Source organism: Centroberyx gerrardi, chromosome 19, assembly GCF_048128805.1.
Source record: "Centroberyx gerrardi isolate f3 chromosome 19, fCenGer3.hap1.cur.20231027, whole genome shotgun sequence".
Taxonomy (NCBI): domain Eukaryota; kingdom Metazoa; phylum Chordata; class Actinopteri; order Beryciformes; family Berycidae; genus Centroberyx; species Centroberyx gerrardi.
The window spans coordinates 7,422,161-7,446,616 of NC_136015.1; the positions used below are offsets into that span (position 1 = coordinate 7,422,161).

Sequence of the window (24,456 nt, forward strand, 5' to 3'; positions counted from 1 at the left end):
GATATGGGGGTTATTTGAAGGAGGTTTCACTCATCTAAGATCTCCAGACTGCCATTCATTGCTCCTCTGACAGAATATTAGCAGCACAGCGGGGGGGCGGGGGGGGGGGGTCTTTGGCACCATCACACCCATGGGATCCAGCTTGATGTTTATAGGGTGACAGTTTATCGGTCAGATCATCGCTGCGGGGTTTTTGCACTGCAGAATGCTTTGCAATCGAACACTGTGACATCTTTTTCCTTGGATTTTCTGTCGATGAAGTTTGAGTTTCGGGTGTTTAGAGCAGCAAATGCAAAAGCTTTCATCAACTGGTTGAATCACTGCTGAGATACATGAATGGACAATAGAAAGTATCAAAACAGGCAGACATTTATTATGAAAATGTCACCGATTATCGCTCTGAGAAGGCCAGCAAGCTGCCAGTTGCAGGGGGTAAAGTAGCTATAATTATGTTTACCTTCTTCCACTGACAGCTTGCTAGTGTGATTTAAAACCAGCTTATACAGAAAGCGGAGGTACATATTGAAAGCTGAGATATTTCAGTCTTTTTCTCATTTCATTATATTTGTCTGCTTCACTACCGGGTCAGGAAACTAGCTACATCTTAAAATCCCCCGGCCACTTTCACTATGCGGGAACCCTGTTAATAACTGTAGTATTACACAGTATTATGCTTTAACCCTCAGTGCAGGAGCCGGCTAAAGGAAGCTGATTATGGCCTATGGAGTTTTCTGTTGCTTTACCCTGTTTAACCTCCGTAAAGACTTACAACAGCTCTTTGTCTCCCCCCGAACTTCCCCTGAGTTTGGCCTCGCTTTGTCTGAGCACTACTGTTTCTCTGACCACAGACTCCCTGCTTCCTCTAAGTGTGTGTTTGTGTGTATCTTTGCGTCTGTTTCCCCTCATGATGCAAGCCGTCTGAAATGGGACTAAATCCTCCGTCTCCAAAAGCAGGCAGATCTCCAGATTACATGCGGACAAAATCTGTTCCGTCCCAAATAATCCGCCCTCAAAGAAAGCGAAGGGGAAAAGAAGGAGACGGAGTGTATCTAGTGAGATGAAAGGTTTTATTCCTCCGTCAAGCCCTCACTCTGTTCTTTTCTTCTCTTTCTTTCCCCCCTCCCTCCTCCCACTATCCAGGTTTCAGGAGAAATGAGGAGATGCGAGCAATGGAGGTGCTTCCCATCCTCAAAGAAAAAGTTGCCTTCTTGTCAGGTGAGTTTCTGTGTGTGTGTGTGTGTGTGTGTGTGTGTGTGAGTGTGTGGGTGCGTCGGTGTGTGTGTGTGTGTCAAGTCTCACAAGCAGATGCCAGACTCACGGCTGTCTGATCTTGGCAAATAAGGCTAATGAAACATGAGGTATACGCTGCTTAGCACTTCACACACACACACACACACACACACACACTCACACACACTCACAGCTCCCAGGTATTAAGCTGCAAACACATTCTCTCACAGCTTGCGTCTTTCACTAGCTCTCTCGCTCTCTCTCTGTCTCTCTCTTACACACACACACTCATACATATACATACGCACACACACATACACACACACACACATACACACACACACACAGTGAACGTAATAAGCCATGCTCTCTGCTTGTAAAAACTCAAGGGGTCAGACTGAGGCCCAGACACTTAACTTTTGACCCCGTGTGTCACACACACACACACACACACACACACACACACACTCTACACACACACTACACACACACATTCACACACACAGATATCCATTGTTCTGCCAGTGTCAACAGCACTATAGAACACAAAGACAGCTACAGCTCCATGTGTCTTTGCCCCCTCGTAGGGAAGCTGAACCATTTCTCACACACACACTCTCACACACACTCACACACACACACACACACACACACACAAACTAGAGCTATGCCAGGGAAAACTCACAGGAGGCCGAGTCGGAGATAGGGACTGCCAAGAACATCCAGCAGGATTATTTGTACAACGCACAATAACATTATTCAGCTCCTGCATAGAAGTGTGTGTGTGTGTGTGTGTGTGTGTGTGTGTGTGTGTGTGTGTGTGCGCGTGTGTGTGTATTTACATCTGCTTGCATGCATGTGCCATTAAAAAACCTTCACACAGATCTCAGCAATAGCAAAAGGAATAACAGTGAAATGTGTGTTTGTGGATGTGTGTGTGTGTCTGTTTTGAGTGTATGTGTGTGTGTGTGTGCATGTGTGTGTGTGTGCACATCCTGTTCTCACTTCTCTTTGCTCTCCTTGTGCTCACAGCCAAGGTCACAGGCAGAAATACAATGATGAGGACGATGACTCAGACAAACACACAGAGAGAAATTGAGAGAGAGAGAGAGCGAGAGAGAGAGGGCAGCGTTGCCATGGAGATGACTTACTGTCAGCAACCACATCCCATAGTAGTCGCTTGCCGAAGTAATTGGCTTTGAAATGACGGAGGCAGGGAGGGAGGTAGAGGAGGGGGTGATGAGGGAAAAGGAGGGTAAATGAGCTAAGCCTATTAGCCTGGATCCGGCCCCGTAATAAATCGGCCGCGTTGGCCCGTTCGCCACGTGAGCGTTTGATTTTCTCCTCGGAGCAGCCGGGTCGAGCCTACAGGCGCGCCGCAACCCGGCTGACCTCGCTCATTTGCGGGCCGGGGCGCAGTCAGCCTGTGTTTACATGGTCCCACGTGACTGAAGCAATCGCTGCAGCGACTGGTCAGGAACCAGGAGCTAAATATTATAATTATGGTAGTCCTAGGAATTTAGAGCACAGGAAAAGATGCAGCTAAGACTCCTGTCATTCCCATGAATTGGTAAACTGCAAATACTCACATTGTTTACAAGCAAAGTGAAAACGACAAAAGGATATACATGAGGTTGGATCCAGGCTATAAGGCTCTTACAGGCAGAAATACTTATTTAAAGAGGATCAAACACATACAAGTTAAAATATATAAAAATTGTGCAGATACAATCATGTGAAATCAGATAAGATATAGTTGAGGAGGATACAATATAACATCTAGTCCTAAGTTTAGCTTGTATGTACTGGACATTTATGTCAATAAAGCATGTTGAATGTAATTGAATTGACTAATTGGAACAGTGCATCAAAATTGGATTTCTAAGGGAGCTACTATACTCAGTCCAGCTTTAATACAATTGCAGTTTGTTAGGCAAAGATTGCATGCATTGTCAAATCGTACAGTACATCGATGAGAAAATACAGCTTTCAGTGGCAGCTTTGTGCATCACAGCACCCAAAATGAATCCAAACCAACAATTTACTTCATACTTGGTGGGCCGCTGAAATATTAACATTATATGGGAAACACCACTGTCCAGATCTGTGCAATTGTTTAAGTGTCAAAGGGGTAAAGGGGGCCATTGATGCCTTTTGCACCCCTATTGTTTGTCATGTTCTTTCTCCGATCTAACTTCCTGTGTGTGTGTGTGTGTGTGTCGTCAGGCGGCAGAGACAAGCGCGGCGGTCCGGTGTTAACGTTTCCATCACGCAGCAACCACGACAGAATACGACAGGACGACCTGAGGAGACTCATCGCCTACCTCGCCGGCATCCCCAGGTTACACATTCACTATATTGGTCCTATTACGTGCGTGTGTGTGTGTGTGTGTGTGTGTGTGTGCGTGTGTGTGTGTGTGTAGCTATTTTGCTAAGGAGGATTGGCAATGACTCGATGTGAAGTAACAGCAAACACCCCAAGCAAGTGGATGAGGATCTGTAAGCAAACACGAGAGAGAGAGAGAGAGAGAGAGAGAGAGAGAGAGAGAGAGAGAAATGGCTGAGTAGAGAGAGAGAGTGGGGCATGTGAGAGAGAGAGAGAGAGAGAGGAAGAGAAGCAGGGAAAGGGAGAGAGAGAGAGTGTCTGAGTGAGAGAAACGGCTGAGTAGAGAGAGAGAGGTATGTGAGAGAGAGAGAGAGGACGAGAAGCAGGGAAAAGGAGAGAGAGAGAGAGAGAGAGAGGATAAGGGTAGAGAGAGGAAAGATGAAAAGAGAGGAGCATGTGATGGTAGAGCGAGGGAGGAATTGAGTGGAGGAGAGGAAGGGAGAGAGAAATAATTCAGGGCCAGTAAGCCTGCCGCAGCTTCTCTGCTGCCAAAAAAACTCTTCCTTTACACTCCATCACAACAGAGAGAGAGAGATGGAGAGACGTAGAGATACAGAGAGAGAGAGACACTGAGAGAGAAAGCGAGAGAGAGAGAGAGAGAGAGAGCATAAGCGGAGAGAGGGGGATCTATAACAGAAAACAAATGAGGGAGGGAGGGATCAACAGAGAGAAAGCGAGAGAACCAGAGATAGAGAGAGAGAAAGAGGAGGGGGGGGGATTAGAACTGACAGAGAGAGAGAGCGCATGTGTGAGGAGGTGTGTGCGAGCGAGCGAGTGAGGGAGCGAGTGTGTGTGTGTGTGTGTGTGTGTGTGTGTGTGTGTGTGAGAAAGCAAAACAAAGTGTCGCAGTCGCTGAGGCAGTGCAGCAGCAGCAGCAGCAGCAGCAGTAGTTGTTGTGGACGAGTAGCTCCTCACCTCCCAGGTAAAATATCCCTCTCTCTTTCTCTCTCTCTCTCTGGGCGTTTTATTCATCCCTCTCTCTAACCCGCCGCTCCTCTCCTCCATCTCCGTCCATCCCCGCTCTCCCTGCTTCTACCTCTCATCTCCGTAAGAGTCGATTTATCATCTTTTTCCACTTGTCGCCTCCGTCATTCCCTCGCATCGCTGCCTCGTCTCCGGAGGGCTTCAAATGCGTGGAAATTGCTTTCATTTCTTCTTTTTTTAACATCTTAAGATATTTTTTCATCTCTCTCTCTCTCCTGTAGTATTTTGCATATCTTCGCAATCTCTCTCTCTCTCTCTCTCTCTCGCTGTGTTGTTGTTGGTGACCAGAGGTGTTGTTCTATTTTGGGAAGCGCAACATCTGCACACTGACTATCTACTGACAGACTGCTATGGAGACAGAGATGGAGGGATGGAGGGAGAGGTTTGGTGGAAAGTGGAAAGGATAGAGAAAAAGGAATAGAGTGATGTTGAAATGATTTTTGGCGGTGCGCGGAAGGAAGGGAGCGATGGAGGGAGACATTCGGGGGAAAGGATGGAGTAGTTTAGAGAGAAAGAAGCGGTGGAAGTGTGTGGAGTAATGAACAGATATTAAAATAGAACTAGTTTTGGCGGTCTGCAGAAGGAAGGGAAGGAAGGATGGAGGGATAGAGGGAGGTGAAGGTGGGTTATGTGATTTGTGATACGACATACAAGGTGATGAAAGTTGATAGAAGATGGCAAACCTGCGGGCAAATAAATCTACGCCTCATCATAGCATCAAGAGTCGTGATTGCAGAGACTAGCAGGATAATCAGGATTGTCATTTTAACCCTAGTTGTGCAGCCCTGGTGTGTGTGTGTGTGGGTGTGTGTGGGCGGTGTGTGGGATGTGCTTTTGCTGCGTAGGTTCCTAACAGTATAGAAAATGCGTCATCTCATGGTTTGTTTTGATTCTCTCCTCTCCTCTCCATCCCTCTCTCATCTTTTTTCCCACCTCTGTCCTCTCTCCGTTTTCTCTCTCTCTCTGGATTATACTCTCTCCAATCTCTCACCGCCCCTCCCGCTCTCGCTCTCTATTATTCCTCCCACTCCCTCCCTCCCTCCCTCCCTCCATCCCTCCCTCCCTCTATCCCAGCGAGGAGGTGTGTAAACATGGCTTCACGGTCATCGTGGACATGCGCGGCTCCAAGTGGGACAGCATCAAGCCGCTGCTGAAGATCCTGCAGGAGTCGTTCCCCTCCTGCATCCACGTCGCCCTCATCATCAAGCCCGACAACTTCTGGCAGAAGCAGAGGACCAACTTCGGCAGCTCCAAGTTCGAGTTCGAGGTGAGTCTCCTCTCTCTCTCTTTCCAAACGGACGACAAAAGGCGAGCGTTTGGGCGCTGGCGTACAAACCAAATTTTCTTATCAGATTATTTGAATGTGATTTCAGCTTTCTGGCTGCCTTCATCTCTTCTATGGAAAATACATGTAAATGTTAGCAAACATTGTTTACAACCTATCACATAGATACATAGAAGCACTGCTTATACAAGAATGGGATTTATAATGTTGGAGTATGTGTTCATCAAAATATTTAGCTGTATATATCACCATACATGGCAGCACTCCATGTAAACTAAGCCTAGAAGTACGTCAGCAAAGCTATGAGTTATGGGAGATGTGTCGCAGCTAAGATGCAAAGTTACATTTTAATTTTGCCTTAACATGCCGCTCAGTAAGGAACAGATTTGATTGCGGAAAATGATTTTCACCACACTGATGCATTTTCAAAGCGTCCAGGTACAGAGAAGTGAAGCACCTCGACTCTGACTGGCACGAATTTGCCTCAGCTTTAGTATTTGGGTCTCCGAAGTAACGAGTCGACAAAGCGAGACGTAAGGAGCCCGTGTTTTCTCTCACTCCGCTGTCAGCCGAGTCGTGATAATGACCGCCGCGGGCCCCGAGCTGCTCGCCGTCAGCAGATTTCGTTATTTCCCTCCCCCGCTGCTTCGGATGCATGCATTACCAGCCCACTGTCTACCAGATGAGATCTTTCAAGACGGGAGAATTATTACATTGGACAAATTTACATGAAAGCACGAAGCACGTCGCCGCGGCTAGCGTTCGGGACGGTGTCAGTCAAGCACGGGGGCACTTTTTCACAGCGAATTTCATCATATATTCATGAGAATATATTTATATGCTGTTGTCCCTTGGACCATTCCAAACTTTTAAACTGACGCCTGAATTTGCATCACTGTGCTGTTACAAACGCTGGTATAACATTGAGAGAATTGCACTGGATTACTGGGTTCAATCATTTAAAATTTGAATGCTTTTGAAGTTTGCATAGGTAAAAATTTGCTAATTTGATTTCAAGCCTGTTCTATTAATGCCTTATAATGAGAGCTACATAATCATTTCTTGCCCTCTTTTTTTGTCTCTATCATTAGAGAACTTTTCTTAACTAACAATATTAAACTTTTCATACATTGTGTTGAAACATGGGTTGGTAAAAGCCCATTTCACATGGATATGGGTGGAGTCTTTTTACTGTATGTGTTGGAAATCCATGTGCAATGTACAGTGTGTTACTGTGATACTGCGAGTGGAAAACGTTTTTATTTTTAGTCTCTTACTGTAGCTCGGACAGACACACACACACACACACACACACACACACAAAAGAATGCACTGGTGTGGAAATGATTCGGCTTTGATCGGTCGCATGCACACACACACACACACACACACACACACACACACACACACACACACACACACACACTCACACACACTCACAGGCCCACTGTAGTCTGATGGCACCATATTGATTGGTTGATAGGAAGAGAGGCCAGCTGCCACAGGGCAGGCTACAATTAACCACCACCTGCCCTGCCATGCCGCTGTGTGTGTGTTTGTGTGTATGTGTGTGTGTGTGTGTGTGTGTGTGTGTGTGTGTGTCTGCCTGCATGACTGCCTGTCTCTATACTGTATGTGTGTGTGTAGTGTACCAATGGCAGACTTGTCATCTAGTCTTTTTTAACTGAATCGGATATGGGACTGTGGCCAGGACTGCTGTTGCAGGGATTACATCTGTCTGTGTGTGTGTCTGTGTGTGTGTGTGTGTGTGTGTGTGTGTGTGTAACCGACGCTGACAAAATTTTCCATGCCTAAATAAAACGCCCCACTAGTTCCAGCGTTCACACCCACCGATCAACTCAGGTTTTTCAGTGTGTGTGTGTGTGTGTGTGTGTGTGTGCGTGTCTGCGCGCGCGTCCGGGGTTTTCTCCTCACTCGGCGAAACGAAAAAGCCGCGGCGGGACTTGTTTTGTTTAAACCGACGGCGCTTCTCCCCATCCTCCCCTCCTGTTTAACCAGAACGTTCCGAGACGAGACGGAAAGAAAAGATGCAGCGAACTGAAGAGCAGGAAGCCGACTCCAGCCTTGACTTCGTTTGTTAAAGAAGTGTGTGTGTGTGTGTGTGTGTGTGTGTGTGAGAGAGAGAAAGTGAGTGAGGTTAGTGAGTGTTTGGGGAGTGAAAACATCTCTTTTTTTCCATTTATATTATCTCTTTTCGAGCCCTCCTAGCCAACAGCCCTGACCGTTTCTCCCTTCCCTCCATTCAACTTAGTACAAATCAATTAACTGGGACAACAATGGCGAGAGTAGCGGTATCGCTGTTCTTCCCTGGCAGAGGCTGCAGTCTTTCTTACCCAAGGACAGCATTCTCCTTCTGCATTGTTTAGCCTACACAAAGCCCTTGCTATCTAGCTATCGTTCTCCATCTCCCTCCGTCTCTGGCCATGTGTGTGGGGGTGTTGTGTGGAGGTGGCTTGGCAGAGGCACCGAGGCACTGAAACCAAACAGGGAGACGTTTCCCTCTTGTATCTCTAAAATTGATATTGTACAGTGTAATTGTCGTGCGGGAGAGGATTTGAATTCCACGTAACTCCCAAGTGTGGCACGAACAGAGGCGGTCAAGGAGAAGCGCTGCCTTCAAGGTCCCCTCTTAAGCTCCTACTTTCGAGTTTGGAAGTCGGAAAGTTGACTCGTCGCGGATCCAAGTGCTTTTTCGTTGGAAATGATGGCAAAACGCATCCTAAAATAGACCAAGAATAGTTTGAAGTGGTTGTTGTTTTATTGTAGAAATCAAGCGACAAGGTGCGGCTTTGTGCTGCAGCAGCAGAAGAGGAGAAAGTGCGCATGAGGCATGTAATGGATGTTTTAATTAATTAACCGCACGGCCTCCATGCTCTCTGGCATTTTCTCCCCAAGACTCGCCCACTAAACATCACATCTCAGCAACTCGAGAAAATTCAGACTTTCCTAGCCGTATTTAACACTTATTTGGTGTTGTTCGTGTGCGCTCGAAATTGCAATATTTCCGACAGCACTTGAAGGCAGCGAAGAGAAAAAGGTGGAAGGAGAGAAGCATTAGAAGCATTTCTCACTCAACTGACTGAGATTGATTGAAAACCTCCTTACCCCCCCCCCCCCCCCCCTCTCTCTCTCTCTCTCATCATCTTTTCTCCCGTAGACCACCATGGTGTCATTAGAGGGCCTGTCCAAGGTGGTGGACCCCTCCCAGCTGACGGCAGACTTCGAGGGCAGTCTGGACTACAACCACGAAGAGTGGATAGAGGTGAGATCAGCCCCATCCCATCCGTCACTCAAGCCTGTCCGCCTGATCTGTAAATCAATCCCCGATGGGTTTCCTGCGCTCTACAGCAGAAGTGCCATAATCAGAATGTGTGTTATGCGTGTCCAGGTGCGCGTGGCGTTCGAGGAGTTCTCGGGCCACGCCAGCCAGATGCTGTCTCGACTGGAGGAGATGCAGGAAACGGTGGCGAGGAAAGACTTCCCCCAGGACCTGGAGGGAGCCAGGAGGATGATAGAGGAGCACGCCACCATGAAGAAGAAAGTCATCAAAGCCCCTATAGAGGAGCTGGACACCGAGGGACAGAGGTACACAAACACACAGGCTGAGCAGGGGCATTTATTAGATGGATGATGTTATGAATGGACTGATTTTCTCTCTACTCACTCTAAATAAAAAATCCTCTCTGTCCCTCTCTTTAGATCTTATTCTACTGTTTTTCTATCATGACTATCATGTTTTCTGATTATTCCAAACCTCTCAATGTTATATCTATCTGTGCTAGTCAAGTCAAGCTTTATTCATAAAGTATATTTCATACACAAGGAACCTTACCTTGCCGTCACCGCCTCTAGGTTGCTGCAGCGCATCCAGAGCAGCGAGTCCTTCTCTAACCGCAACGGCGGCAGCGGCGGCATTGGCGGCGGGGGCGGCGGAGGCGGCGGCGGCGGGGTGTGCAACGCCGACACCCAGGGCCTGGTGCCGCGGGTCACCCAGCTGCTGGACAAGCTGCACTCCACCCGCCAGCACCTCCACCAGGCCTGGCACGTCCGCAAGCTGCAGCTGGACCAGTGCTTCCAGCTCCGCCTCTTCGAGCAGGACGCCGAGAAGGTGGGCGGGGTTGGCGGTGGTGTGCGTGAATTGTTGTGCATGCTTTGAATTCATCTATTAGAGATTCCTGTCAGCCCTGAAAAGATGGGTGAACTCTATGTCACAAATAAACCTGAGTCTAGGCAGCTCGGAAGATGGCTTGTATAGCTGCATGGCCACAGAGACTGGCTGCTGCATAGCCTAGGCGATGTCACCCGGAACACTAAATAGAAAGAGACAGAGAGACAAACAGGAAAGATTCAGACATCCACATTGGAGCGAGTAGAATAAAATAGCAGGTTGCAGTAACAGAGCGAGAGCTGCAGTCTTGGATAGACTGCAGTAGTAGGAGCTTGTTGCTAGGACACCACAGGCCACGAGTTGTTCTCTTGGAGAGCCTGTGAGGATTCTCTTAATAGAGGCAGTCCATCTATCTCTATTCTGGCCTGGAAAGATGATAACTATCTACACACACACGCACACACACACACACTGCAGCAGTACACAAACACACTCAGGTTTGCCCACACGGCTAAGTGCTGGTCGTTTGTTTGTATGTGTTTTTGCGCTGACCTGCGACTAGCTGGTGTTTCGCCCGTGCCTGTGTGTATATGTTTTTGTTCGGCCGGCTTAACATTTATCTGTGTGTGTTTGTGTGTGTGTGTGTGTGTGTGTGTGTGCGTGCGCGTTCTCTCTCTCCCCTTACCTCAGATGTTTGACTGGATCATGCACAACAAGGGTTTGTTCCTGGCAGGCTACACAGAGATCGGCAACAACCACCCCCACGCCATAGAGCTGCAAACCCAGCACAACCACTTCGCTATGAACTGCATGGTAAGACACACACACACACACACACACACACACACACACACACACACACACAGATGCGCAGCAGGAGGTAATGTGTTTCCGCCCACTTGAGCCATCAAATCCTCGCCCCGCGCTGTATAATCATGTAGTCGGTGCACTTAGCATCAACCTCTAGTTCTGTGTGTGTGTGTTTGTTTGAGGTTGCACACGTTTGTGTGTGTGTGATGTGTGTGTGTGTGATTGCACTTACAATGTGTGTGTTTGGAGCAGCACAGCCAGGTATTAGATAATCGTATTCTTTATCCGTAGCCAGCCTTACGTAACCATTATGAAACTGTTGGGACGAGGAATCAATCTTGCTGCGAGAGCTGCTCTCCCCGGATGAGAAGCGATGCTGACAGTCCGCTCTGCACCGCAGTCCCTCCACTCTCCCCTCCTCTTTTTACTTGTATCGCTCTATTTCCTCTTTCCCCAACCTCATCGCCTTGTCTGCCTCATCTTTCTTTATCAAACTCTCTCCTCTCTCTACGAATTCACCCTCACCCACTGCCTCGCACTTAATCCAGCCTAACCCCCTGTTCCCTTCCTCTGTCTAACAATCCCTCCCTCTCTCCTCTGCGGCGCAGAACGTGTACGTGAACATCAACCGGATCATGTCGGTGGGGAACCGGCTGCTGGAGTCGGGCCACTACGCCTCCCAGCAGATCAAGCAGATCTCGGGCCAGCTGGAGCAGGAGTGGAAGGCCTTCGCGGCGGCGCTGGACGAGCGCAGCACGCTGCTGGAGATGTCGGCCAGCTTCCATCAGAAGTGCGACCAGGTAGGCTGTCCCACGGACGCACGTGCACAGAGGTTCAGCCTCCGGATTTACACGTGTGTCAAGGTTCCTACCCACACAAATCTGGAGAAAGTATAAAGATACACCTGATGTCACATGTAGTTGCAGACCCACTGTCCCTTCACATGCTGTGATAGTTGTAGTGTAGAATAGTTATCAGCTGTAGAGTGATATGGCCTACTTTGATGTAATATTGTTCAGCATTTCTTGCATTAAAAACCAACCGAAAGATCAAATCCAGTCAAGAATCAGGTCTTTGAAAAAGTTTTATAATTGAAAATGCATAGGAACCATGCCCACTGTAGTAATGGAGCCTTGTTTGGGAACTGTGTGTAGTCTTGGTCTTATCCAGAACATTGACAATTCGCCTTGTATCAGTCTCGTTTACCTTGAAAACAACAGAAATTATCGCAAAAAATCACCAGGCATGTTCTCCATTCTTCTTCCTCTATGTATTGAAAAACTGTGTACAATTTTCGTAAGTGCTTTTGAAGAAGACTTGATTTGCTCTAATATTGATTTTGACATCAAGCCAAGTTTGGTTGGACTTAAGCAAGACTCAACTGAGGTGGTCTTGACTGCAGCCCTCCCCATGGATGCATGTATACACACACTTCCTGGGTTGAAAATACCCATTTGGCACCATTAAATCTATAAAGCCCATCCTATGCATGGCCATTACCATATATTTACATAAGCATATGCAGAATGTTAGTAAAGCATTTGTTATCTGCAGTTATTCCTGTCTGTGCTCATTAGTTGGGCCACTATGGAATGATTTACGGTTGTAAAAGGCACACAAGCAGAATCCCAACTAGGGAACATGGGCGGTATGACTTTTCCGACCCGGAATATTGCCATCATCAGACCGGCCTTTCATGTTTGAGAGTTGAAATAGAAACAGCCTTTTTTTTTTTTTTTTTTTTCCAGGGATTTCACCCCAACCTCTCCTCCTCCGCACGCGTACCGAAGCTCATTTCCACTCGTCGTCCTATTCATCTATATCTTATTGCAGTTGTCATGGGAGGGAAAGTTCAAAAGGCAATAAGGGGGGCGGAGATGTGCTGTCTTGCAAATGTCTGATAGTTCTTTGAGCCAGCCTCACTGATTATTCTTTGTTTTCCTCCCCCATCCCATAGGGGGGTAGAGAGAGAGTTCTAGGAAGTCACCACAGGCATGGTAATGAACGGCCCGGCAGGGATAATTCTGCCTGAAATGTCTGGGATGCGAGACGGCTCATAACCGTACGGGGAGGAAATTCTGCATGTTTGAAACCAGTAATGGTAAAGACTCAGAAACTGCTCCCCGGGCGATTTATGGTGCGTCTGACTCATGTGTGACTCATGGGATGAGCATAAGGACATGTATACCAGCCTTGTGTCGTCCCGTGTCTCTTGTGAAATGCATTACGTTTGAGTGACAGTTTTTTGTGTGTGTGTGTGTGTGTTTTCCCCCCTGCAGTACATGAGTAACGTGGACTCGTGGTGTAAGGCATGCGGCGAGGTGGATTTGCCCTCCGAGCTTCAAGACTTGGAAGACGCCATCCACCACCACCAAGGCCTGTACGAACACATCACCGCTGCCTACTCTGAGGTAACAGGACAGTTAATCTGCATACATAGTGTGCAAAACAATAAATGCATCATGTGTACTGTATGTGTATGCAAGGGGATGGGTGGTATTCATATATTTGCTTTTCTTAAAATAGGTCTAAAAACTGTGGTTGTGGCAACTGCAAGGGCCGCTGTTAGGTTTACTGTACTATTAGAACATATTTCACATAGTACCAAGGTATTTTAATAACATTTACTGTGCAAAAATGCAATAAATAGAATCATGCAAATTCAATTTTCTCTCTAACTTGAAAAATAAAGTTTAAAGTTCTCAATCTGAAAAATGCACCTCTCATACTTTCTCATATATAATAATATTTTGCTGCATAATAGTCAAAATAAAAACTTTTTTCTTCTACACAGTGCAACACTATACTGCAGAGCATTCAATTCATAATAAGTGACTGCTTTCCACGTACAGTATTGAGGGAATTAGCATAATTTCTACTGCATAGTGCAATAGATAACTTCTCGTGTTTTTCACTAATTCCTCTTTACTGTTTGTGGTGCTTTCGTTCATTTCTTCTTCTATATTTCTAAATAAAACAACTAAAGCGTGGGTTATCCCAGGCAGCTGGCCACATGATTGGCTGACACAGGCTGATGACGCCAAATCTTGCGACTAGGACTAGTTAGACAGCGCTTACATTCGCAGGTCAAGTGAAATGTCGAGCAAATTTATACCGCTGTACCTTTCATACGGTTAGAACCGCCCGCCCCTGTGCGCCTATGTTATGTTTGTGAGTACAGAATATCATAATGATAACCCGTTTCCCAACTGCTCCTCAGGTGAGCCAGGACGGCAAAGCCCTGCTGGACAAGCTGCAGCGACCCCTGACCCCGGGCAGCGCCGACTCGTTGACGGCGTCGGCGAACTACTCCAAGGCGGTGCACCATGTCCTGGACATCATCCACGAGGTGCTGCACCACCAGAGGCAGCTGGAAAACATCTGGCAGCACCGCAAGGTCCGGCTGCACCAGCGCCTGCAGCTCTGCGTCTTCCAGCAGGACGTCCAACAGGTACACACACACACACACACACACACACACACACACACATATGTATACACCTCCCTGCCTGCTCACTTCTCAGAAGTCGCTCTGGATGAGAATGTTATGTAAATGGAATTCTCAGAATAGATGATTTTGCTTGAAAAACAAGTATAATGAGTATGCCAAAGTCAAAACGGTCCAACATGATAATAAGGTTACGTGCCGGCCAAGAAGCATGGGGTTTCCCGTGCGTGTCGTCATGGCAACCATCGCCGTGGCAACCGAATTGGGTCGCGTGTCCGTGCAGATGCTGTTCGTCCATCAACGCTATGAAAGACGGACAGCAGGAAGAGGAGTGTGAAAACAAAGGCTCGCTGCGATGCTCAGTATAATACTGATCATCTCTTCTCTCCCTCCTCTCCTCTGATCATCACCAACAGTAGTGGCTCATCTACCGCCTTAGAGCGCCCCCTTGTGGTGGCCTAATGCCTAGCGCCTGTCTCAATTCATGGGTTCGTTCTGCACTCGCAGGTGCTGGACTGGATCGAAAACCACGGCGAGGCGTTCCTCAGCAAGCACACCGGCGTGGGGAAGTCCCTCCACCGGGCCCGAGCTCTGCAGAAACGCCACGAAGACTTTGAGGAAGTGGCCCAGGTACCTTGTCGCCGTTTCTCTAATTCTCACTCTCTGTTAGGGTTAGGCTGATATATCCATTTGCTGATATTGGCCTTTTATGGAATATCTCATATCAGCCAGTCAGTGCTGTCCAAAGCCGATATGATGGAGAATCCTCCCTGACCGCAGCTACATTAAAAACCTGCGATGAAATTTTGTTTTCACTGTACATTTTATTTATTCATCGAGTTGTTCAGTGTGTTTTTTTCATTTAAAGGCCTAATATATCTCAAAGTTTCCCCTACCATATAAGAGAGATCAGTCGCCCTACCTTAAGGAGCTGCCAACCCACGTAAAAGATTTCATTAACTTGGGTTTCAATGAGTTTTAGTGCCCCATGATGGTCTAAATGCTGTTTCAGACTGAATCCTAGTATTTTTTGCATGAAAATGGTCAAATTTGTACAGGATATCACCACAAAAATAAGCTATTAGTAGCTTCAGTCCAAAACTATCAATACATCCTTTAAAAAGCCACCTTGGTCTAACCCTACTCTCTATAGCATCTTTCTCTTCCTCTTTATCTCACCTTCAGGCACTCTCTGTCTGTCTCTACTTCCTCTCCCTTGTTATCTCACTGCAGCTGTATCACCGGCTCTATCAGTGTATCAGTCCTCTGCGCATCCTGTTTTCATTCTCTCCCTGCCTCTTCTCTCTCTTCTCTCTCTCTCTCTCCGCTCGCGTTCGAAATGTATTTCGCTCGCGTTACGTTGTTGTTGTGTTTTTCCCGGGGTTAACCCATCTCCCTCTCCATCCCCGGCCTCGATGTAGAACACGTACACCAATGCGGACAAGCTGCTGGAGGCAGCCGAGCAGCTGGCCCAGACCGGGGAGTGCGACCCGGAGGAGATCTACCAGGCCGCCCACCAGCTAGAAGACCGGATCCAAGACTTTGTTCGCCGCGTGGAGCAGCGCAAAGTCCTGCTGGACATGTCTGTCGCCTTCCACACGCACGTCAAAGAGGTAGGCTGGGAATGGGGGATGTCATGGTGAGGTGTGTGTGTGTGTGTGTGTGTGTGTGTGTGTGTGTGTGTGTGTGTGCATGTGCGGAAACCTTCACAAAGCTCTCTGAACAAAAGCAAAACAAGTAACAGATGAAGCGGAATGTTTGAGGACAAAATGTCCAAATGCCAGAACAAATGTGGAAAATCCTACAAAATTTGTAGAAGTGAGGACATTTTGCTGGTCCTCACTTCTACAAGTGGCTAGTTTAGGGTTAGATCTTGGGTTTAGGGTTAAAGTTAGAATTAGGATCAGGTTTAGATTAGGGTAATTAGGGTAATTTGGTTAGGGAATGAATGTAGTCAATGGAAGGTCCTCACAATAGAGCTGCAACTAACGATTACTTTCATTATCAATTAATCTATTAATCATTTAGTCTATAAAATGTCAAAAATAATGACAGATGCAAATCACAAGTTACCACCAGCCAAAAAAAATCATTTTATAATGATATGAAACAGAGATAAGCAAACAAGCCTTAGCAGTAACCAGCAAATGTTTGATATTTTTACTTGATAAATGCCTAAAACAATTAATTCGATTATCACAATTATAATCAAATAAAATTGTATTTTTCTGGTGATCAACTGATCGATGAATCGACTAATCGTTTCAGTACTATATACAAATGTGTATGTATGTGTGTGTGTGCATCAAAAACTTTCAACAAGTGGAATGTGTGTGTGTGTTACCATGTTTAGCTGTGTTGGCGGGTATATGGCAATTACCAGAAAACTTTATAGCTGAACACACACTATGCATGTAACTAATATCCTCGCTAAGAAATTACCGTATCAATGTGTGTGTGCGTCTTTACCTGACCCCACCTCCTCTCCTCCTCCTCCTCCTCCCCCCCCCAGCTGTGGACATGGCTGGAGGAGCTGCAGAAGGAGCTGCTGGACGACGTGTACGCCGAGTCGGTGGAGGCCGTGCAGGACCTGATCAAACGCTTCGGCCAGCAGCAGCAGACCACGCTGCAGGTCACCGTCAACGTCATCAAGGAGGGAGAGGACCTCATCCAGCAGCTCAGGTATCACACACACACACACACACACACTACACAGGTTAGTGTAGTTGACTAAAACTGAGAGCAGAACTAAGTGTGATAAAAATCATTTTAGTAAACTGAAATAAAATATTTAAAAAAACTTGGGTGTATGAAACAAATTGAAACTAAACTTCAACTAAAACTAGAATGACTGTCTAAACCTAATCTATTTTTAGTTTTTTGGTCAAAGCCAAATCAAGAGTGGAGTACAGGAGATAACTATCTAGAAATAAGCGAAAGCCACATCTACTAACATTACAGTGATACATACTGTGAAACCCTATGGTAATTCTCCAACTACCTTGTACTTGTGCTTTCCTGCTGTAACACTGGGCTCATGAATAGCAACTCGCGCCACATCCTCCTTCTCCATGACAATATCAGTATACTAAAACAAACTGGAACTTAATGAAATAAAAACTAAAACGCAACATTTCTGGAAAAATAGAAACCCAACTAAAACTAGCAAACCCATCTAAAACTAGCAAACCCAGTCTGAAAATGAACTGAAACTGACCTAAAATTAAACTCCAATGTTAAAATGAAATCTAATGCAAACAGCAGAACTATTAGAACCGTGACACACATGCCACGTGCCACATAGCTTAAATAATATTGTTCTTCAGTTTTGAATCTATTCCCCTTGACTGATTTTTCAGTCCTGATTTTGCGATCACATTATCACATTGCTATCACAGTACCTATTGAGCAAAACCTTCCCTATAAACTAAGCCCAACCAGTCCTTCGAAACCTTTCAACTAGTAGACGATAGAAAGAAAGTGGCAGCAGTGAAATGAAAGAAAACAAGGCAACAGTGAACAAATGATGCAGTCATCCTTTGGGCCAATCAGTAACAAGTTATACAAATGTGAAAAAGGTCAGAATTTCCAGTATGTTATGTAAAAATGCAAATACATTTTGTAGGTCCGCTTGCATTGTCTGCTTGTCTTTTCTTTTTGGCACTTGTGGCGTCCCGTATGCAGGGTTTCCGCTGGTCATGGAATTTCTGGAATATCATGGAAGACAGGTGTATTCCAGACAGGGAAAGTCAGGGAATTGGATGAAATCTCTGTAGAAGTCAGGGAATATTATGGAAGTTTACAAATGGGTCACTTTACAGGAAGATACCAGAATGTATTTTACAGCTTGTTTCACACATTCATTGCATTAGCAGATGCTTTTCTTTTTTTCTACAGTAAGCTCAACTGTAGTGGAAACCAGACTGTTTACTCCTTTAAAATTTTTCTGAGCTGATAAACAACATTAACAAACGAAGAAGGAATAACATTTTTAGGTGATGGAATTTTACATCAATGAATCCTTATGTTGTTTGGTTGTAAAAAATTAGTAATCTCCCTTTGGCAAGTCAGTACATAAAAAAGCCTAAGGGGGGAAAGCTGTTTTTCAAGAAACTCAAATGGTAGTGGAGGGAAATTTATACAGCAAGGCTAGCTGGATGTGTGCACCAAATTCAGTTATTCAAATTTTAAAATTTGACCTCCTCCTTGGGCCAGTCGGTGTTCAGTTTGAAAATGCTGGAACGCTGTGGTGAGATGCATCATTCCCCCACAGTTTAGCCACAATTCAATCCGCAGTGTTTGAGATATGGCGAACAGAGGGATGGAGACCGATCCACAGGAGATCTCCCAAAAATTTCGCAGAAGGGGACAGTAATTAGGAATGGAGAGAGAGAAAAGGCTCACATCCAGAGAGGGTTGCAGGGAGAGAGTGGGCAGCCGGGCCGAGTAGGAGGACCTGCAGAGGAAGAGAGAAAACTAAGTGGAAGAAGTGTGAGAGAGAGAGAGAGAGAGAGAGAGAGAGAAAAAAAGAGATGGAGGGAGGAGGTGTTGGAGAGGTGGATGCAGTTGACCGCTCTGACCCTCATTCACCAGCTCTATTTTTATACCAAGGATGTTCCAGCCCTCATATTCTCCCTCTCCATCCATCCATCCATCCATCTCTCTCTCTCTCTCTCTCTCTCTCCCTCTCTCTCTCTCTCTCTCTCCCTGGTGTATTGGCTCCACAGTGTATTCTTACGTAAGGCTACTCTCATAAGAGCGCGTCTAATTGTGCGGCAGTCCTCCCGGGAGGCAACTGTAACTCTACACACCTTTTTGCTCTGTGTGTGCACACGTGCGTTCATGAATGTGTATTTGTGTGCGTTTGATTGCATGTGTCACGCCGATTAATCGACCCAAAGCCAATCAGAATCCGTATAGCCTCCGGCGTCTTTGCTTACTCACATTTCACCCCTCCTGTGTAAACTCTGCGGTGTGTCTGTGTGTCTGCATGTGTGCGTCTGTCACACCGATTAATCCAGCAAACCCAGTCAGAATCTGTATGACTTTTTTAACTTACCCACATATGATGACAAGTATGCATTAATATATTTTATTATTCAGAGGCTTTTCTACCCAGGGAGAAACACTTGATTTTTGTTTATTTTTTTGTTTGTTTTTTGGCATGATTTGGGCAAATGTAAAGACATTAAATATCAGCACAGGCAGTTTCAATCCAAGCATCGACCTTCAAAATCCCACACTGGTTGAACCGAAGTGCATAAGGATAGTTGCAGTCCTCATTTCTGATTGGCTGAGTCACTTTGAAAAAAACACACACCTTTGACCGTTCATAATAACGCACTGCAACAGAAAATCACCACTCATACCACCACTTATGCGTCATTTAGCGGCCACACCATTTAGCTATAGTCAAGTTGAACTGCATTACCTGATGGAAGATAAATATTTAATTATAATAATAATAATGTTATAATATAATGATAAACTCTATGTATCTAGCACTTATCTAAACAGTGTTTACAAAGTGCTTTACATGAAAACAGAATAAATAGCACAACATATGGAATAAAAATGGATAATTGATAATGCAAGGGACCAAAATTGAAAGCAAATAAAAAAGAATAAAAGACAAATTAAGATCAATCACTGCATAAAAGCCGGTCTATAAAATTGAGTCTTAAGGAGAGATTTACAAGGTGATACTGATTTAGCCAGCCTGAAATCCCGGGGCAGGTCGTTCCACAATGTAAAGTAAAAGAACATTAGTGCACTCTTTTTTAATACAATGGTTTGTTACTGCAGTTTAATAAGCCATTGGAGGCCGTGCTTTGATTTTTCGAACATCTCTGCCTGGCTTGGTGCCAGACAGCGCCTCTTAGCTGCTCTAACATCGCTGCAGAGCGCAGCCTCTCGTGGCTTATTGCTTAATTGCGTGTTTCTCTGCCAGGGACTCGGCCATCTCCAGCAACAAGACGCCCCACAACAGCTCCATCAACCACATCGAGAGCGTCCTGCAGCAGCTGGACGAGGCCCAGGCCCAGATGGAGGAGCTCTTCCAGGAGAGGAAGATCAAACTGGAGCTCTTCCTGCAGCTCCGCATCTTCGAGAGGGACGCCATCGACGTGAGTTCACCTGGGGGGAGGGACGAGTGTGTGTGTGTGTGTGTGTGTGTGTGTGTGTGTGTGTGTGTGCATTTGAGCAGCCACCCAAGAAGCGGATTTTAAGCAAACTTTTGAAATGTTGCAAGAAATAAAATAGGAATTAGTTGCTTTTCCATCAGCTGGGTGGAAGCAAATAAAACGACTTTCTGAATGTCTGAAAAATCACATCCACAAGAAAATGGAATTAAATGTATTTGAAGAACTGATTAGTATTGGGCAAGTTGTTATTCTTTATCGTCAGCTAACGTTGGCCATATTTCATGCTGACTGAAGACAAAAACAAAGAAATGCACTTGGTGATATTCTAATACACCAACTAATGGCCATGCAACCATGATGGCACCTTATAAATGTGAAAGGCCATGTGTGCCACATTTCTGGGAGGTTGTGGTAGACAGATAACTACATTGTTATTTATTCCACAGATGTATTTCCATCGCTATTTATCACGTATCCATCTCAAGCGAGTGTTAAAACTTTTTTTAGGAATATTGAGGAAACCAAATTTGCCATTTCCATTCAGCCTTTCTGATTTGATGCATTGCAATTTATATAAAAATACTTGGATGAGAGCTACTGACAGCTCTGATGCCATGATATGAAATTCCATCACCCGGAGATGTCACCAACTGCATTAACCTCGTACGACATTGTGCTTAAGTGTCGCATCCGCAGAGTGCGTGACGATCACACTGTAAATTCCCCTCCCCGAGAAGCATCTTAATAACTTCTTCTTCTTTCTATCAGCGATACTTGGCATTACATCACATAAAATACCCTCTCAACTTTGTCTAAATGAATGCTAAAGCGTTGCTGTCGGCCCTCAGATCATCTCGGACCTGGAGTCGTGGAACGAGGAGCTGACAGGGCAGATGAACGAGTTCGACACGGAGGACCTGACGCTGGCCGAGCAGCGGCTGCAGCACCACGCGGACAAGGCGCTCACCATGAACAACCTCACCTTCGACGTTATCCACCAGGGGCAGGAGCTGCTGCAGTACGTCAACGAAGTGCAGGCCTCCGGTGAGTGCGCGCACACACGCACACACACACAGATGCAGGGATACACTGGTAGCAGTCGTGGATTTCCCCCCAACATGCATCTATCCTGCAGGTCCTTAAAACCAGGGTTCCCACGGTCATGGAAAACCTGGAAAAGTCATGGAATTTCAAAATCTCATTTTCCAGGCCTGGAAAAGTCATGGAATTAGTAAAATCCTTGAAAGTTTTGGAAAAGTCATGGAATTTTGTTGTGTGTAATGAAATTGTTACAGTAATCTTCCATGGATAACCTTCCACCTAATGTAACATAACGGCAAATGTATTTTCTGTAGCTGTTGATGTAACGTAGCTCTAATATGTGTCGATGCGTGACAAGGTTTTGTTTACTATCACGTACGTTTCTTCACTTCATGTTCGTGCCGCGCGGCGTTCTCAGCGGTCCGTGCACTGCGGTGAAGTTTGTTTTAAGTTGGATATTCGACAGACATTCACTCCGGACAGCGGCGTCTTCTTACTCAGTTTCACCCAGCGTTGGCAGTAGGAGGACGGTTAGCTCACCTCCCAGAACCTCGCGCTTAACCGCTGGAGGCTGACTTAGGGACCGTCAATAAATTACTGTTTAATTGACACAAAAACAATCATTATAAACAATCATTCAATACCTTCATGCTGACTTGACAATATTAGTGAAAATTATCATTAAAAAATTATACTAAATTGATGTAGCACACTTATTTTGATTGCTAATGTGTAATTTATTTATTTTACATAAATATTTTAATAAAAAATAATGGCATTTTTTTGTAATGTGACCCATCGACTCCAAATCAATACCAGAAATTATTACTACACTGGACAAATAGGACACACCTCTTTATATTGGATTTTAGTGCTTCTTGTATTTTATATTAATATTTTTATGGAAAATTCATGTTTTATTTCAGTAGCTTCCATGTAATGTGATGCAGTGACTCTAAAGCACTAAAATCTAATATAAAGAGGTGTGTCCTATTTGTCCAGTGTAGTAATAATTTCTGGTATTGATTCAGAGTCACCGCCTCACATTACATGGAAATTCTATTATGGATCCTTGAAAATATTAGGTGTTTAAAAGTACTAAAATGTCTTAAATGCAGCGGTTTTAAAAGTGTTTGAAGTGCGTTGGCTAGCCTGATCTTGTCAGGCAGGTCGTTCCAGAGAAAGTGGAGTCTGTACACATGATCGCTGTCACTGATACCACATTGACTGATACGACTTCCATGGAAGTGAGGTAGAGCTGCGCCTGATTGTAATCCTGGCACAGACCCACACATCCAGAGCTAACGTGACTCTCTTACCCCCGCCCCCCTTCCTGCCTCCCCGCAGGCGTGGAGCTGCTGTGTGACCGGGACGTCGACATGGCCACGCGGGTCCAGGACCTGCTGGAGTTCCTCCACGAGAAGCAGCAGGAGCTGGACCTGGCGGCCGAGCAGCACCGCAGGCACCTGGAGCAGTGCGTCCAGCTGAGGCACCTGCAGGCCGAAGTCAAACAGGTAGGACACACACACACACACACATCCAATCACACACATCCACACCTCAAGCAGTGTTGGTTGGCTCCATCTTTAGGCCAAAGTTAAGCAGCCATGCCAAGGCATCTGTGAGTCTTATGAAGGCTGAACATTTTTTCAAATGAGTTACTGAATTGAAGGCCTTAAAAAGTATTAGTATCTTATTTTTTTCACCATGTAATGATATGATGATATATTACATAATAGGTATCAATAAATTATTTTGTATGATTCATTACTTATTTAATCAAAACAGTGTGTTTTGATCCAACTTGCTCTGATGTAAGCTGAGCCTGGGTTCATGGCGTTCCTCTGTCTGTCCAGGTCCTGGGCTGGATCCGTAACGGGGAGTCGATGCTGAACGCCGGTCTGATCACAGCCAGCTCCCTGCAGGAGGCCGAGCAGCTCCAGAGAGAGCATGAGCAGTTCCAACACGCCATCGAGGTGAGACCCGCGTCTGTTCAGTCCCTCGGCTGTATCTGTCTCCATCATGGTCTCTCATACCAAAGAGGTGCTGTCAGACCAAACTTTGTATCCCTAAAACCTCAACTTTTGGAGGGTTGAGAAAGGAACTCTTACTTTCCAATTGTGTATTCTGGACATTTGGAAATCTGTTTGCAATGGGTTTCAGGGGTCATAAAACTCACTCAGTGCATGAAGGACCCTGTAAACTTTGGCTTTGAGGAGGAAAACGGGGGGGGAAAAAGCTGCATTTCTGAGGTTTTCACTCAGCAGCAGCAAATTAAAAGAGAATAGAAACTTTATTGCGCACACGTGGGAATTTGCCTTTGGCTTCCCTGCGGTAGAAGACAAGATGCAATAAATATGTAATCAAACACCACAAGGCGCAGGGAAAACACAATGGAGCTTCCAGTTCCATAAAACACATCAACTTGAAATTCAAGTTCAAGTGCCTTTATCCACTTGAATACCACAAATGCAGCATTACCCACATGTATTTTTGTGTTTTGATCATATTATTGTAATTTTACAGCTCTTAACAAAATGATTGCTGAACTTTTTGTAAACTACTTATTAATTCTGGGAAAAACACATAACCCATAAATACACAATGTTAAAAAAAACAGCTTTCCAGTTCATAGACAATCCACATAACAGTTCGTAAGCACATCCAGTTCGTAGACAGTTCACATCCTAACCCTCCCCCCCCCCCCCCCCCCCCCCCCCCTCTGTAGAAAACCCACCAGAGCGCCCTGCAGGTCCAGCAGAAGGCGGAGGCTCTGCTCCAGGCCAACCACTACGACATGGACCTGATCAGGGACTGCGCCGAGAGCGTCGCCTCCCACTGGCAGCAGCTCATGCTGAAGATGGAGGACCGCCTCAAGCTGGTCAACGCCTCGGTGGCCTTCTACAAGACCTCCGAGCAGGTGGGGGGCGCTGCTGAGAATCCCTTTGTTAATACAATCAGTTTATCTTGGTTTGTACTGTATAGTATAAATGTATTTAA

General features: G+C 45.7%; 1 protein-coding gene across 2 annotated transcripts in view; it reads left to right on the forward strand.

The window, feature by feature from the left end:
* Window positions 1-24,456, forward strand: part of LOC139923997 (triple functional domain protein) — an 82,093-nt gene that overhangs the window by 27,260 nt on the left and 30,377 nt on the right. For both annotated transcript variants that reach the window (XM_078290597.1, XM_071914914.2), the window contains exons 3-20: window positions 1,141-1,215; window positions 3,457-3,571; window positions 5,675-5,867; window positions 9,064-9,168; window positions 9,295-9,491; window positions 9,759-10,014; window positions 10,705-10,827; window positions 11,433-11,624; window positions 13,104-13,235; window positions 14,045-14,275; window positions 14,780-14,902; window positions 15,694-15,885; window positions 16,785-16,954; window positions 20,223-20,397; window positions 21,264-21,459; window positions 22,804-22,970; window positions 23,313-23,432; window positions 24,185-24,376. In XM_078290597.1, coding sequence (XP_078146723.1) covers window positions 1,141-1,215; window positions 3,457-3,571; window positions 5,675-5,867; window positions 9,064-9,168; window positions 9,295-9,491; window positions 9,759-10,014; window positions 10,705-10,827; window positions 11,433-11,624; window positions 13,104-13,235; window positions 14,045-14,275; window positions 14,780-14,902; window positions 15,694-15,885; window positions 16,785-16,954; window positions 20,223-20,397; window positions 21,264-21,459; window positions 22,804-22,970; window positions 23,313-23,432; window positions 24,185-24,376 — 2,954 coding nt within the window. The remainder of the gene's footprint in view (window positions 1-1,140; window positions 1,216-3,456; window positions 3,572-5,674; window positions 5,868-9,063; window positions 9,169-9,294; window positions 9,492-9,758; window positions 10,015-10,704; window positions 10,828-11,432; window positions 11,625-13,103; window positions 13,236-14,044; window positions 14,276-14,779; window positions 14,903-15,693; window positions 15,886-16,784; window positions 16,955-20,222; window positions 20,398-21,263; window positions 21,460-22,803; window positions 22,971-23,312; window positions 23,433-24,184; window positions 24,377-24,456) is intronic.